This window comes from Vipera berus (assembly GCF_964194415.1).
Source record: "Vipera berus genome assembly, chromosome: 13".
In the NCBI taxonomy this organism is placed as follows: domain Eukaryota; kingdom Metazoa; phylum Chordata; class Lepidosauria; order Squamata; family Viperidae; genus Vipera; species Vipera berus.
This window is the reverse complement of record NC_138216.1, coordinates 10,227,946-10,241,620: the sequence shown is the minus strand read 5'-3', so window position 1 is coordinate 10,241,620 and position 13,675 is coordinate 10,227,946. Positions and strand designations below refer to the sequence as shown.

General features: G+C 46.6%; 1 protein-coding gene across 1 annotated transcript; it reads right to left on the bottom strand.

The window, feature by feature from the left end:
• Positions 1-1,517: 1,517 nt before the first annotated feature.
• Positions 1,518-11,092, bottom strand: JMJD8 (jumonji domain containing 8; the record flags this gene model as incomplete). The annotated part of the gene is made up of 7 exons (XM_081337970.1): positions 1,518-3,096; positions 3,244-3,378; positions 4,421-4,488; positions 5,602-5,721; positions 8,313-8,381; positions 9,363-9,459; positions 11,015-11,092. Coding segments are annotated over 7 exons (648 nt in total), but the record flags the coding sequence as incomplete, so codon positions are not given.
• Between the last annotated feature and the right edge of the window lie 2,583 nt (positions 11,093-13,675).

The window sequence follows — 13,675 nt, the reverse complement described above, 5'->3', positions numbered from 1 at the left end:
CCATTTGCTGTTCAAAAATTCTTTTGCACCTCTTATTGCTTCCGTTTAACACCCATGGCAAAATGTTGCAGGACAAAAGGGCTCCCGCTGCAACGTGACACCAGCACCTTATCTGGGACACTCTGTTCCATTTTCCCTCTGCATCAGGGCCAAGTCCACACAGGCACGACCAAATTAATTTTTTTTGCAGAGATGGGACTTTTCCCAGCTCAGCTCATATCCTGCTCTTTATTTTTGAGCGGCATCGCTTGGCTCATCAATTTAAGATTCTCAGAACAGATGAGAGGGAGAAAAAGGGTCAGGAAACTACTGTTCCGCAAGGAGACAACTATAAAACATTTTGAATAAAATACTCAAATTGCAGCTACGTAAGCAAGAAGGGAAGATGCCTGCTTGAAAGCAAAAATGTTTGTAGTGGGACCTGGGCATCTTCCTGCCTTCTTTGTAGATCTTGTTTTCCTGGTTAACCTATCTGGGCATATCCAAAGCGCCTTTCCTTTGCCAGTAAAAGACTAGTTAAAGAGAGTATAATACGGAATAACAGAGTAGGAAGGGACCTTGGAGGTTTTCCAGTCCATCCCCTTGCTCAAACAGGAGACCCTAGACCAGTGATGGCGAACCTTTTAGAGACCGAGTGCCCAAACTGCAACTCAGAACCCACTTATGTATTGTTGGGTGCTGGGTGGGCGTGGCCCGTTGGGTGGGTGTGGCCCATTGGGTGGGCGTGGCTGTGGTAACGGCAGACTGGGTGGGACTAAAAAGTTCAATCAATCAATTCCAACTTTGTGAGATCTTTTTTTCCCTGCGGGTTGAAATTGATTGATTGACTGAACCTTTTTTTTTTTGCACATGGCAGCAGAGGCCTAAAGCGAAAAGGTTGTATAAAACCCAGCTGAAGGCCTAGGACTGGGGCGACGACGCACGTGCCCACAGAGAGGGCTCTGCGTGCCACCTGTGGCATGCGTGCCATAGGTTCGCCACCACAGCTCTACCTAGACCATTCTGGAAAAATGGCTGTCCGATCTCTTCTTAAAAACCGCCAGGAATGGAGCAGACACAACTTCCGGAGGCAAGCCATTAGCAGACACTGCAGGTTAAGCGTCCAATGCTTACGCTAACAAACTCTTAATTCTACCCTGTTTACCTCTTTTCTCCTTTACCTTCCCTGGTACCTAGAGGAATTTATCCTGGCTGAAGAATCCACCTTTTTGACCTGTACATATTCCACAAACAGACAAATACAGAGAATCCAGATGAAAAACTGAGCATGGAGAGGCCCAGCCTCTCGTGCTGAAATCCACTTTTAGAAACGGATCCTTTATGACCGAATTCCCCAATCTTTCCGCCTTAACGGACTGGCGGGGGCAGTAGAGGCAACCTTGGCTCTTTTATGAATCGTGGACTTCAACTCCCAGAATTCCTGAGCCAGCCATGCTGAGGGGAAAGGGAGAGGCTTCCAAGCTGAGCCATGCATATATACATACACACCATATGAGCCATACACACACACACACACACACACACACACAAATGTTTATGCTAAAATCTGGTATTTCACATCAGCCAGGGACATATCTGATAGAAACAGGACCAAGGTGGAATCTGCTGATCACGTTTCTGTTACATCAAGTTGACAGGAAAATCATTTTGGAGGAGGAGGAGGAGGAGAAAGAAGAAAGAAAGTAGTAGTAGTAGTAGTAGTAGTAGTAGTAGAGAACATAGGCACATCCTGCCAGAAAAATGGGGGAGGATGAACAATCAAGTTACTTCCAGGTGAAACAAGGTTTTTCATCCTCGGGTTGCTGACCAACCTCCACCCACGTCACCAGATTTCCTACCTGCCTTGCAAGGCTGTAATTTTGACCAGCCCAAATTATTTTTAGCCAGCTGGTGGTGTAAATATCCCCTGGGGAGTTGAAAGAGCTGGATGAGACACACAGGAAATAATAACAGCAACACCTTGTGTCCTCCCTCAGGGAACATTCTGTTTCATACACACAGACACAAACACAGAGAGAGAGAGAGAGAGAGAGAGAGAGAGAGAGCCCAAACATCATACAAATAGTCCTCAACTTAACCACCATCCTTTTAGTGACCCTTCCAAGCTACAAAAAAATGAAAAAAGAGACTCATGACCATTTTTCGCACTTACAAACATTACAGCATCCCCCGTGGTCATGTGATTAAAATCCGGACACCTGGCAACTGACTCAAACTTACGACGGTCACAGTGTCCGCGATCTCCTTTTGCAACCTTCTGACAGGCCAAGTCAACGGAGAAGCCAGATTTCCCTTAACCGCTGTGTGACTAGCTTAATAACTAAAGTGATCCACTTCACAACCGTTTGCAACAAAGGTCGTAAAATGGGCTGAAACTCATTTCACAAATGTCTCGCTTAGGAACAGAAATTTTGGGCTCAGTTGTGGTCGTAAGTCGAGGACTATCTGTAATTGATGAAGCAAGACCCCCGGCTTCACCTTCTTCTACCGTGTGGCAAATGCACGGGCGGGGAGAAGGATGCTGGGTAGCAAAATACACCTGAGGAAGCATCAATCTTAACTTTCTACCGTTTCTAAAAAAGTTGGGTGGCGCAGTTGGTCCTGAGATACTGGCTGAAAAGTTTTAGGAGGAGATCCCTGAGGAAGATGAGATGATCTAGGATTGGTCAGTTGGGACCACATCACCTCTGCTGGTCTCATTGACCATAGAGGTGGTGTTACGGTGGTCAACCATAGCTGATGGCCACCACTTTCGGGAGGCCCTCTGGCTGTTGAATTTCATCAACTCCGTCGGAGCCGGCCAACCGAAAAATTTCCGGGTGGTGGAAGTTGTATTCTCCGGCCCCGAACCATTGTGCCAGAATGAATGATGGTGCAGTTCACCTTAAGGGGAGAATGGGGCAACTTTCAAAGGGTAGACCGGCCTGGAGGTTTGAAATGGCCAAGAAATCCAACTGCTTTGCACAAGGAGTGATGGGGAGAGTCCCATCATACGGGAGGTGTCACGCGGAGCTGCTAACCCAGGAACGTAGAGATGAAAACACTGGTGTCCAGGTTGAGAGTCGCGTGCCACCAGCGGTCCGGAAAATAAACAACCTAGAAGGAAAGGGAGAATGACTCCGGATGCAATGGCTTCCTAGAAGATCTTCCCTTGCTCCCTCGGCGTGGTTTGGGCACTCTGCCTGGAAGCCCGGTCTGTACACGGGGCGAAGGGAGGTTTGCGCTTGCCCTGCAACAACCTGCCTCTCCTGGATGGATGGTGCACTCCACCGGCTTCTCCCATGGCGGCAAGGAAGGGTAGGTATCCAGGAACCAGGACAGAGTCGTCTTGTTGGGGTGGAATGCTGGCGTTTTCTCTGGAGGGTACAGGAACCAGCGCTGGGGAGAGAGCGACCGCAAGCTGTAAGGAACGAGCTTTGTACCACCGCATGATATTTCAGTATGTCTCCTACCTCCGTAAGGTGGCATCGAGGCGAATAAAAGCCTTGAAATATCCACAACGCAAAGCACAGGAGGATGCTCACCACCAACATGTATTTAATTATCTTTTAGTTTTTGTAAATTTCTGTGTTTTATTCTTGCCCTGTACACCGTACTCAGGTCCTTCGGGAGAAGGGCGGTATAGAAATATTAATAAATTAAATTAAATTAAACAGTTGCTCGGAAAACTAACTCTAGACTCTCCTGGACCCCCAGTGCTACTTTTTAAAAAGTCGTTTCGAGGTTGAGTATAGTATAGGACTGTGTTCCTTAGCAACTTTAAGGTGTGTGGACTTCAACTCCCAGAATTCCCCTGCCAGCCATGAGAACTAGGGAAGGTCTGGTATAGGGTCTCCTGCTTGAGTAAGAGGTTGGACTAGAGGACCTCCAAGGTCCCTTCCAGCTGTTATTCTCCTATTCCTTCCTTCCTTCCTTCCTTCCTTCCTTCCTTCCTTCCTTCCTTCCTTCCTTCCCTCCCTCCCTCCCTCCCTCCATCACTGGAGGCTTTCAAGAAGAGACTGGACAGCCATTTGTCTGAAATGGTATAGGTTCTCCTGCTTGAGCAGGGGGTTGGACTAGAGGACCTCCAAGGTCCCTTCCAGCTGTTATTCTCCTATTCCTTCCTTCCTTCCCTCCCTCCGTCCATCACTGGAGGCTTTCAAGAAGAGACTGAACAGCCATTTGTCTGAAATAGAATAGGTTCTCCTGCTTGAGCAGGGGGTTGGACTAGAGGATCTCCAAGGTCCCTTCCAACTCTGTCATTCTGTTCTGTTCTTCTGAGATGCTTTCTCCACTCCCATTCCTTCTGTGGGCTGGGATTTCCCTTGTCAACCGCAGCTGTCTAGGCTGCAGTTCTTCCTCCAGTTTCCCAAGGTTAATCTCCCATCCCGTAACAGGTGGGAACATAGTTTGTAGGGCAGCGTCTCCTTGGTGCACTCACCTTCCTCCCAAAGATGACCTCCGAAAAGCCAGGCCCGTGCCAATGAAACGGCACTCCCGAACCGGAGCCTGAAAGAGAGTGGAAAAGGGAGAAAAAAGGAGAAGAAATTAAATCCAGAACGAGAATCGGACGGCTCCTTAATATCCTAACGACCTGGAGCACAGCCCAGAATTCTCAAGCAGGACAGAAGGATGCTTGAGAAAGCAAAGCTCTCTGATCACATGATGGGCCTTCTCCGCGAATGATCTCGGTGGTCCCTGGGCTCTGCCCAAAGGTCACTGGCGTATGACGTTGACCTCTGGAGTCAGCTTCTTAGGAACCAACCCCAATCCAATACGTTAGACCTGCTGGCCAGAGCTATCCCATCAGCATCACGGACATATACTGACATGGGTGACTGGGTTCATAGAAGGCTGACCCTCTGGAGCAGGGGTCCCCAACCCCCGGCCCGTGGACCGGTACCGGCCCGTGGCATGCCAGCAACTGGTCCATGCAAACAAGCAAAGCCCCATCCGTGACATGCAGGCAGCACACAAAAACCACGCACCCTCCGGTCCACGGAAAAATCTCTCTCCGTGGAACCGGTCCCTGGTGCCCAAAAGGTCGGGGACCTCTGCTCTTGAGGACTCCCATGTTTCTCCTTTGCTGGAGATATTGTGCCTCTCAAGCCCTGTTGCGAGCTGTACAAGATGACCAGGCTGAGCCCGAGGGAGGGGTCAAATACATCATTAGTCTTGCATCTCTTGGTACCCACAAGAGACCTAAGCCCAGCCCATCTTGAATTCTGTTGACTCATATCTACCGCCAACTTGCTTGGGCTGTTGGTAGTTCAGATTCTTGTAGAGAGTTTTAGCACAGAATAAACCTACATTATTCTGAAGTGCCTGGATCCCTGATTTTCCCTGCTTGACATGAACACTGACAGGAGGAGAGGAGATGTAAGCTATCTCTAGCTAGCATCTGATTAGGCCTGGGCAAAGATGGGCCTTGTGGGACTCGATGAAGCTGTTTTTAGGTTTTTTTTCAGAAGAGAACCCACAGGCGATGCTTTTTGGTGATAGCTTTGTGTCTTTGAAACTAAGGAGACACACATGGTCCCACCAAAGCAGATGAAGCTACAAAACCGTTGCCCTGTGAAGGTATTGAAACTGTCCCATCTCCTGAAGATACCAGCTACTGACCCCCAATCCCAAAACTGTATGCTCCCGTGGTGCCTGGAATCCCGAACGGTGGTGGTTTGTACTTCTTGAAGAGGGGCCCCCATTCAGTGAAATTATTGTCTCCGAAGAAGTAGAGAGTTTCTGCAGGAAAAAAAGGGAAAAGAGAAATTCAGTCGTTTTTCCAAGCAGGTTCTTGAGTGCCGCAGGCCACAACCAGGGACTAAACCGGCTTTGGTCTCTTTGCACGTAACCAGCTTCTTGTCTCAATACCTTCAAGGGAGAAAAAATCCGGGAGAGCAGAGAGTTTGCAAGGCAGATACCATATTTTCCGGCGTATAAGACGACTGGGCGTATAAGACGACCCCCTACATTTCCTGTTAAATTATAGGGTTTGGGCTATACTCGCCGTATAAGACTACCCCTCTTCCAACGCACACTAAATAAAAATTAAAAAACATCAGATTTGATTTTAATATGGTAATTTTAATTCAAATGCTTAAGACATGCAGGTGCTTAGTAGGAAAACTGTCACTTATAAACATAAGGCTGTTTGTCATCAAACATGTAAACATAAAACAGTGCAAGTGGATTAAATTAATAATAATAATAATAATAATAATAATAATAATAATAATAATAATAATAATAATAATAATAATAATAATAATAAGTTGGAGGGGACCTTGGAGGTCATCTAGTCCAACCCCCTGCTAAGGCAGGAAACCCTATAAACCCTGTAAAAAATCACAGACTGCAGCTTCTTCTCCAATTGGTCCCGCTTTCCCTGCGCAGACTAAATGGGAGATCCGCTCCAGGTTTTCCAGCCAGCCCTGTCCCTAAATTTTCAGCACCCGGCGTATAAGACGACCCCTGACTTTTGAGAAGATTTTCATGGGTTAAAAAGTAGTCTTATACGCCAGAAAATACAGTACTTTATTCATAATGAGTAAGGAAAAATAACTGCAGTCCAAACAAAGATAAGGGAAATCTGAATCCGGAGCAGAAATGTACTTTGAGAAAGTGTCTCAGACATAGTTTATTCATTAGATTTCTATCCCCTCTTTGTTACTTTATAAGTACCTCAAGCCTTCTACTCCTTCTTCCGCCTATTTTTCCCCCACAACAACTACCCTGCGAGGTAGGTTGGGCTAAGAAATGAACCGATCCAAAGTCAGATTTCATGCCTAAGGCAGGACTAGAACTCGTGGTCTCCTAGTTTCTGGGCCAGCACCTTAACCACGGTACCAAACTGACTCTTCTCCTTGTGAAATTAAAGGAAAGGAAGGGAAAAGCGCATTCAGACTTGCAAGATTCCATTACTGCAATCCTATCATAAAAGTAGTTTTTGAATTTGTAATTTTGGTATTCGGGTCTAGAATGCAGGGAGTCCTCGATTTACGACCACGATTGGGCCCAACACTTCTGTTGCTAAGTGAGGCATTTGTTAAGTGAGTTTTTACACCCTTTTTACGACTTTTCTTTGCCATAGTTACTGAGTGAATCACTGCAATACTTAACTTAGCATCGCGGTTGTTAAGCGAATCTTCCCCATTGACTCGGCTGTTAAGGTCGCAAAAGGGGATCACATGACTCTGGGAAACTGCAACCGTCATAAATACGAGTCAGTTGAATTTTAATCATGTGATCATGGAGATGTTACGATGGTCGTAAGTATGAAAAACGGTCATCGGTCCTTTTTCTCAATGCTGTTGTAACTTTGAATGGTCACTAAATGAACTACTATCTGTACTCTACCTGGAAGAGCTGATTCTGGTCTGTGGAATCCAGGCTGAGTTTGGGTAGCCAAAGACCAGGGGTTCTTCAAACGTGGCCCTTGGTTGACTTGTGGACTTCAACTCCCAGAATTCCTCAGCGGCGCCTGGAATGGCTGCGGCTGCATTGGCTCTTGAAGGCAAATAGTTTTGGGAGGGATAGTAAGGGCTATAGGCCACATGATCAGGAAGATTTTAATGTGTTTGAGCAACATGGTGGAACTAAGGTAACATACGACATACGACCGACAATCTTTGCTGGCATGGTGAGTTTCTCGTTGTTTTGGAACTGTTGGTGAGACCGTTAAAAGTCATTGGCGCTGTTTGAATTTGTTCTGCCAGCAGCAAGATCTGACTGCTGGCCCAGTGATGGATTGTATTGCAAATCAGGGCTGTTTCCAGAGGAGGCAGAGGAGGAGAGGACCTGGAGCTTATGGAGCGAAGGAACTGGATGAGGCTGTCGGCAGGCCCAGAGGAAGAGAGAGAGGCTTTTGGAGTTGGTGGCGGCGGCAGCGTGCTCCAAGGGCGAAAAGAAGCAAGGCCTCTTTAAGGAAAAGGTGGAAGAGTCAGGATCAGAAAAAGGAAAGAAGGCGAGGTTGTCAGAATACAAGCGAATTTGAGGGCTAATCCACATGGAGCCCCATTTCCATCTGTCCTGTGTGCCATCGTTCACTCCCTAGAGACTAAAATGGACAATGTGAAATTTGAGCAGGCCACAAACAAGGAGTATATATCGGAGGTGGTGACCCTTTGAGAGCTGTATGCAATGAAATTTCATTTTGATGTATGCCGATTGGTGTATTGGTACATTCTAAGTGACAATAAAGTTATCATTAAGTGCCTGGCTGAGGAATTCTGGGAGTTGAAGTCCACAAGACATCAAAGGATCACGTTTGAAGACCCCTGCCATGGATCAAGGAAGCATAAAGAACCGATAATGCCAAGTTACATCCTACTCACCACTTCCAAGGGAAGCCAGATCCTGTGGTTCCAGCAAACGATCCACGTAATCTTGGAAGGGTAGATCCACTGCAGCAAAGAAACAGCCAGTAAGAACTCAATGCATCTTCTGCCAAACCTGTACAACCTTGTAAGCCAGCTTTTCGTACAATGCTCAGCAGAACAAGAACTACTTTTTCTAATATATTTTATTGATATTTTTTAGCAGTGCTTTTTTGTAAAAGAAAATGTGCCGGAACTCACACGTCATACAACCCGCCTTGCCTACCCTACAAGGTTCCATCCAAAAAAGGTGCCGGAACTCCATTCTGAACGTTCTATGAGAAAAAAAGCCCTGTTTTTTAGACATAAATCACCTAAGGACTATTTTTTTAACGAGGGCGTGGGAGTAGGAGATTACCAGGCTGAACCTGAGGGCGGAGCCAAACGCACCATCAGTTTGGAATCGTTACGTTCCCACAAGAGAAGTCCACTGATTCTTAACTTGGCACAAATCCACCTTGGCCGTTGGTCGTTCAGATTCTTGTGTGTACGTAGCATGAAATAAACTTGCAGTGCCGGTAATCCTCGGCGTACGACCACAACCAAGCCCCAAATGTCTGTTGCTAAGCGAGACACTTGGCAAGCCCATTTGCCCCATTTTATGACCTTTCTCAGTGCTGAAGTGAATCACTGCAGTTGTGAATAACATGGATGTTAAGTGAATCTGGCTTCGCCAGAAGGACGCAAAAGGGGGATCACGTGACCCCGGGACGCCACGACCGTCATAAATATGAGTCAGCGGCCAAGCTTCTGAATTTTGACCACGTGACCGCGGGGATGCTGCCGATGGTCCCGAGTGTGAAAACCGGTTGTAAGTCACTTTTTTCAGTGCCGTTGGAACATTGAACAGTCACTAAAGGAATGGTCGTAAATCAAGGATTGCCTGCGCTTGTGAACTCTACCCTAGCCCCTGACGTCTTGCATCGGACGGCCGTGCAAAATTGCACCTCTGTGTCTCAGCTCACTCTTGGGGCAGAGCTGGGGAAGAAGGGTCTTTTGCATCCTCACCTTTGTGGTAAGAGTAGGTGTTGGCGGTACTCAGACGAACCAGATGTTCTCCAAATCTGGCCAGCAGCTGCTCTTTGGTGCACTGAGCCTGGAATTCCTGTGGCCACGGAAGAGAATCAGAGACTCCAATTTTACAGCCCTCCCTTCCCCCTCCCCCATATATATATAAAGGTAAAGGTTTATATAAGGTAAAGGTTCCCCCGCACATGCGTGCTAGTCGTTTCCGACTCTAGGGGCCGGTGCTCATCTCCGTTTCAAAGCCGAAGAGCCAGCGCTTGTCCAAGGACGTCTCCGTGGTCATGTGGCCGGCATGACTAGACGCCAAAGGCGCAAGGAACGCTGTTACCTTCCCACCGTAGCGGTCCCTATTTTTCTACTTGCATTTTTACGTGCTTTTGAACTGCTAGGTTGGCAGAAGCTGGGACGAGTAACAGGCGCTCACTCTGTTACGCGGCACTCGGGATTCGACCCGCCAAATGGCCGACCTTCTGATTGACAAGCTCAGCATCCTAACCCACTGAGCCACCGCGTCCCAATAATATATCCCAGAATTCCTGAGCCAGCACGAGGGAACTATGGTTTTATGACTCGCAGACTTCAACCAGAATTCCTGAGCCAGCATGGCTCAGCTTGGAAACCTCTCCCTTTTCCCTCAGCATGGCTGGCTCAGGAATTCTGGGAGTTGAAGTCCACGAGTCACAAAAGAGCCAAGGTTGCCTACCCCTGGGGGTAGTTAATCTCTGAGAATTACAGGTAGTTCCCGATTTAGGAACAGAGCCTGGAATTAGGTCATAAACGATGCCAGGCATTAAATGGGTCATTGTGCAATGGACTCAATTTTGCAATTGTGGGGGGATGATTGTTAAGTGAGCATGGCAGTCGTTAAGCAAATCCATTGCTTGCAATGGGATTTTTTTCTTTTCTTTTCTTTTCTTTTTTGCAGGAAAGTATAAACACTGGCTTCCACCCAAAAATATGAGTCATGCTCAGGTAACCTCAGGATGCTGGGCATGAATCACTTACAACTGCTTGGCTTCTGGTCCCAATTGTGGCTGTAAGTCAAGGATTATCTGTTTTTTTTTCTTTGGAGCACACGGGAGTGTGTGTGTGTGTGTGTGTTTATAGCTGAGTGATTTCCTCAGACAATTAGGTGGATTTAGAAAGTTGCTGTTCAGTAAACCACAAGATTGAATGCCGTGCAAACACAACCACTGCTATTTCTACCTGTGCAATAATTTCCCCCTTAGATCACACTCAGAAATATTTATGGAGAGAGCCTGGGACCACACTCACTCTTTGCAAAGTGGCTTCACAGTCCCGAATGATCGCTTGACTTTATTAATTCGTGCCCAGTACGGAGGGGCCCCCAAAAGATAGCGGCCTACAGAGATTAGAGTAGCACAGATTCTAACCTGGAACTAAGGAGAAACTTCCTGACAGTGAGGACAATCAACCAGTGGAACAGCTTGCCTCCCAGGGTTGTGGCTGCTCCATCCCTGGAGGCTTTTAAGAAGAGACTGGACATCCATTTGTCTGAAATGTTGTAGGGTTTCCTGCTTGAGCAGGGGGCTGGACTAGATGACCTCCCAGGTCCCTTTAAGCTCTTTGAATCTATGACATTTCATCCAAATTTATAGGGCAGGGATACTCACGGTATTGTCAGTTAATCCCTGAAGAATTACTGGCCGAGAGAAGGCATACCTGGAAAGAGGGAGGGGGAGGGGGAGGGGGAGGAGGAAAGGGAGAGGAGAAGAAGAGAAGGAGGAGGAGAAGAGGAAGGGAGGAGGAGGAAGTGGAGAAGAGAAGAGGAGATGAAGAGGAGGAGAAGAGGAGGAGGAAGAGGAGATGAAGAGGAGAAGAGGGAGGAGGAAGGGAGGAGGAGGAAGAGGAAGAGAAGAGGAGAAGAGGAAGAGGAGGAAGGGAGGAAGAGAAGAGAAGATGAAGAGGAGGAGAAGAGGAAGAGGAGGAAGGGAGGAGGAGGAAGAGAAGAGAAGAGATGAAGAGGAGGAAGAGGAGGAAGGGAGGAAGAGGGAGGAGGAGGAGGAGAAAAAGGAGGAGGAGGAAGAGGAAAGAGACAAGGAGAAAGAGAAGATCATTGCAATAGCCCTACGGATTATACAACAACAACAGGACAAAAGCTTTGAAATCTTTTCAGGGCGAGGAAAGAACCATGGTTCTCCCCACCCCGATCTGCGGTGCTCTCGGACGTGGGGCTCCATCCTGGGGATAATCACTCAGCACCCACCAAGAAGCAGACCTGTTATTTGTGGCAACGACTTTTGTAGAATATGCTCCTCCTTTGATTTTTGTTTTTTGTTTTTTAAAAAAAGCATGAATTTGCATTTGAAATCACTCCACCTTACTACTGCTCAAGAACGCTGACTTTCAAGGCTTCTGGTCTACCTCAAAGGGCTGATGGAAAAGGCAAGGGAGAATTTCAAATGGTTATTTCTGCCTAACTCTTATTTTAAAGGCACTGGCGTTCTCAGTGACAGAGGATCTTATAAGGAGCCCAGAAACAAATTTAAATAACTCCAGAGCTAAATAACTGGGAGATTGTGCCTGGTTCTAGCAAAAGATGGAGCTGTCTCATTTTTGGGTTTTTTTTGGTTGTTTGTTTTTAATTCCTTCTTGCAAAAAATCTGGGACCTGTGCATGTTGCCCCCTCGTGGTGGAAAACATGGGCAAGGTGGGTCATTTGCCATCACTTAACTGTTGAATAAACTGGGCAAAAGTTAGGGAGGGTCCCCGTCTCTCCACCGTACAGCTCCCGTCTTCTGACAGCGCGGCATGCCTGCTTGTCAGCCTGCAGGGACAAAAGACAGGTTGCTGTTTCTTCAGAAGGATATAAAGATTTTTTTTAAAAAAAATGAAAAATAAAAGTTTCATAAGTAGGAAAAGGCTTCCTGTCCAGGTTTTGTTCACAGCACAATTAACTGTATGGCTTCTGATTCTGGGAAGAAGCTCCCAGAATAGAATATAAAAATATGGGGGGGGATACCCACTCCAACACTGGAAGTGCCTTGCATGTGGAAATCTAGCATCCTCCTGAGAAATGCAAAACCCCTTTGGCCGTAACATCTATCTTTCTGTGAACAGGGCCATATATTAATGGTTGCCCTTAACGCTCTATGAGGGACGCGGTGGCTCAGTGGGTTAGGACGCTGAGCTTGTCGATCTGAAGGTCGGCAGTTTGGCAGGTCGAATCCCAAGTGCCGCGTAACAGAGTGAGTGCCTGTTACTCATCCCAGCTTCTGCCAACCTAGCAGTTCGAAAGCACGTAAAAATGCAAGTAGAAAAATAGGGACCACTACAGTGGGAAGGTAACGGCGTTCCGTGCGCCTTTGGCATCTAGTCATGCCGGCCACATGACCATGGAGACGTCCTCGGACAAGCGCTGGCTCTTCGGCTTTGAAACGGAGATGAGCACCGGCCCCTAGAGTCGGAAACGACTAGCACGCATGTGCGGGGGAACCTTTACCTTTACCTTTAACGCTCTATGTATATACATATGCATGTACACAAAGAACTTTAAGGGCAGTGGTTTTCATAGGAGTTGTAGAAAGAAGATTTCTTTTTGAAATCTGTCAACAAAGCCAAAAATCTACGTGCAAAAACAAATCCCCCAGAAAATACCACTAGATTTGGGAGAAAGGAAGAGAAAGAGGGGGTTTTGGGGGGGGGTTTGGGGGGGGTTGTTGCAAAATGGGAGGAACTTATCAAACATGACAGACAGGAATTCCGGGTAAGAGATGGCTTCCGTTAGTACTTAAATGCCTCGTTATGCTGAGATACCCTAATTTATGTTGTGTTGGGTCAGTCTTTTCAAACATGGCAACTTTAAGATGGGTAGACTTCAATTCCCAGAATTCCCAGATGTTTGGGGGAATTCTGGGAGTTGAAGTTCACCCCTCTTAAAGTTGCCAAGTTCGAAAAAGACTGCTTTAGAAAAACCCATACACTTCATTCATTCATTCATTCATTCATTCATTCATTCAATGAATCAATCAATCAATCAACTTTTATGCTACTCATCTCCTCTAAAAAGTTATATTTTTCGCATATGTGTATATATATATATATATATATATATATATATATATATATATATATATATATATATATATATATATATATATATATATATATATATATATATGCTTTTTCCTTGCTGGATACCTACTCACCAGCCTCCGTCTGTTTCTAGCAGCGTGAAACTGCCCGGGAAGCAAAAGAACATGGATAAGTGCAGAAAGAGCAGGATTTGGGGCTTGGTCTCCATTGGTTGCAAGATTCTACAGTACAAAATCCTT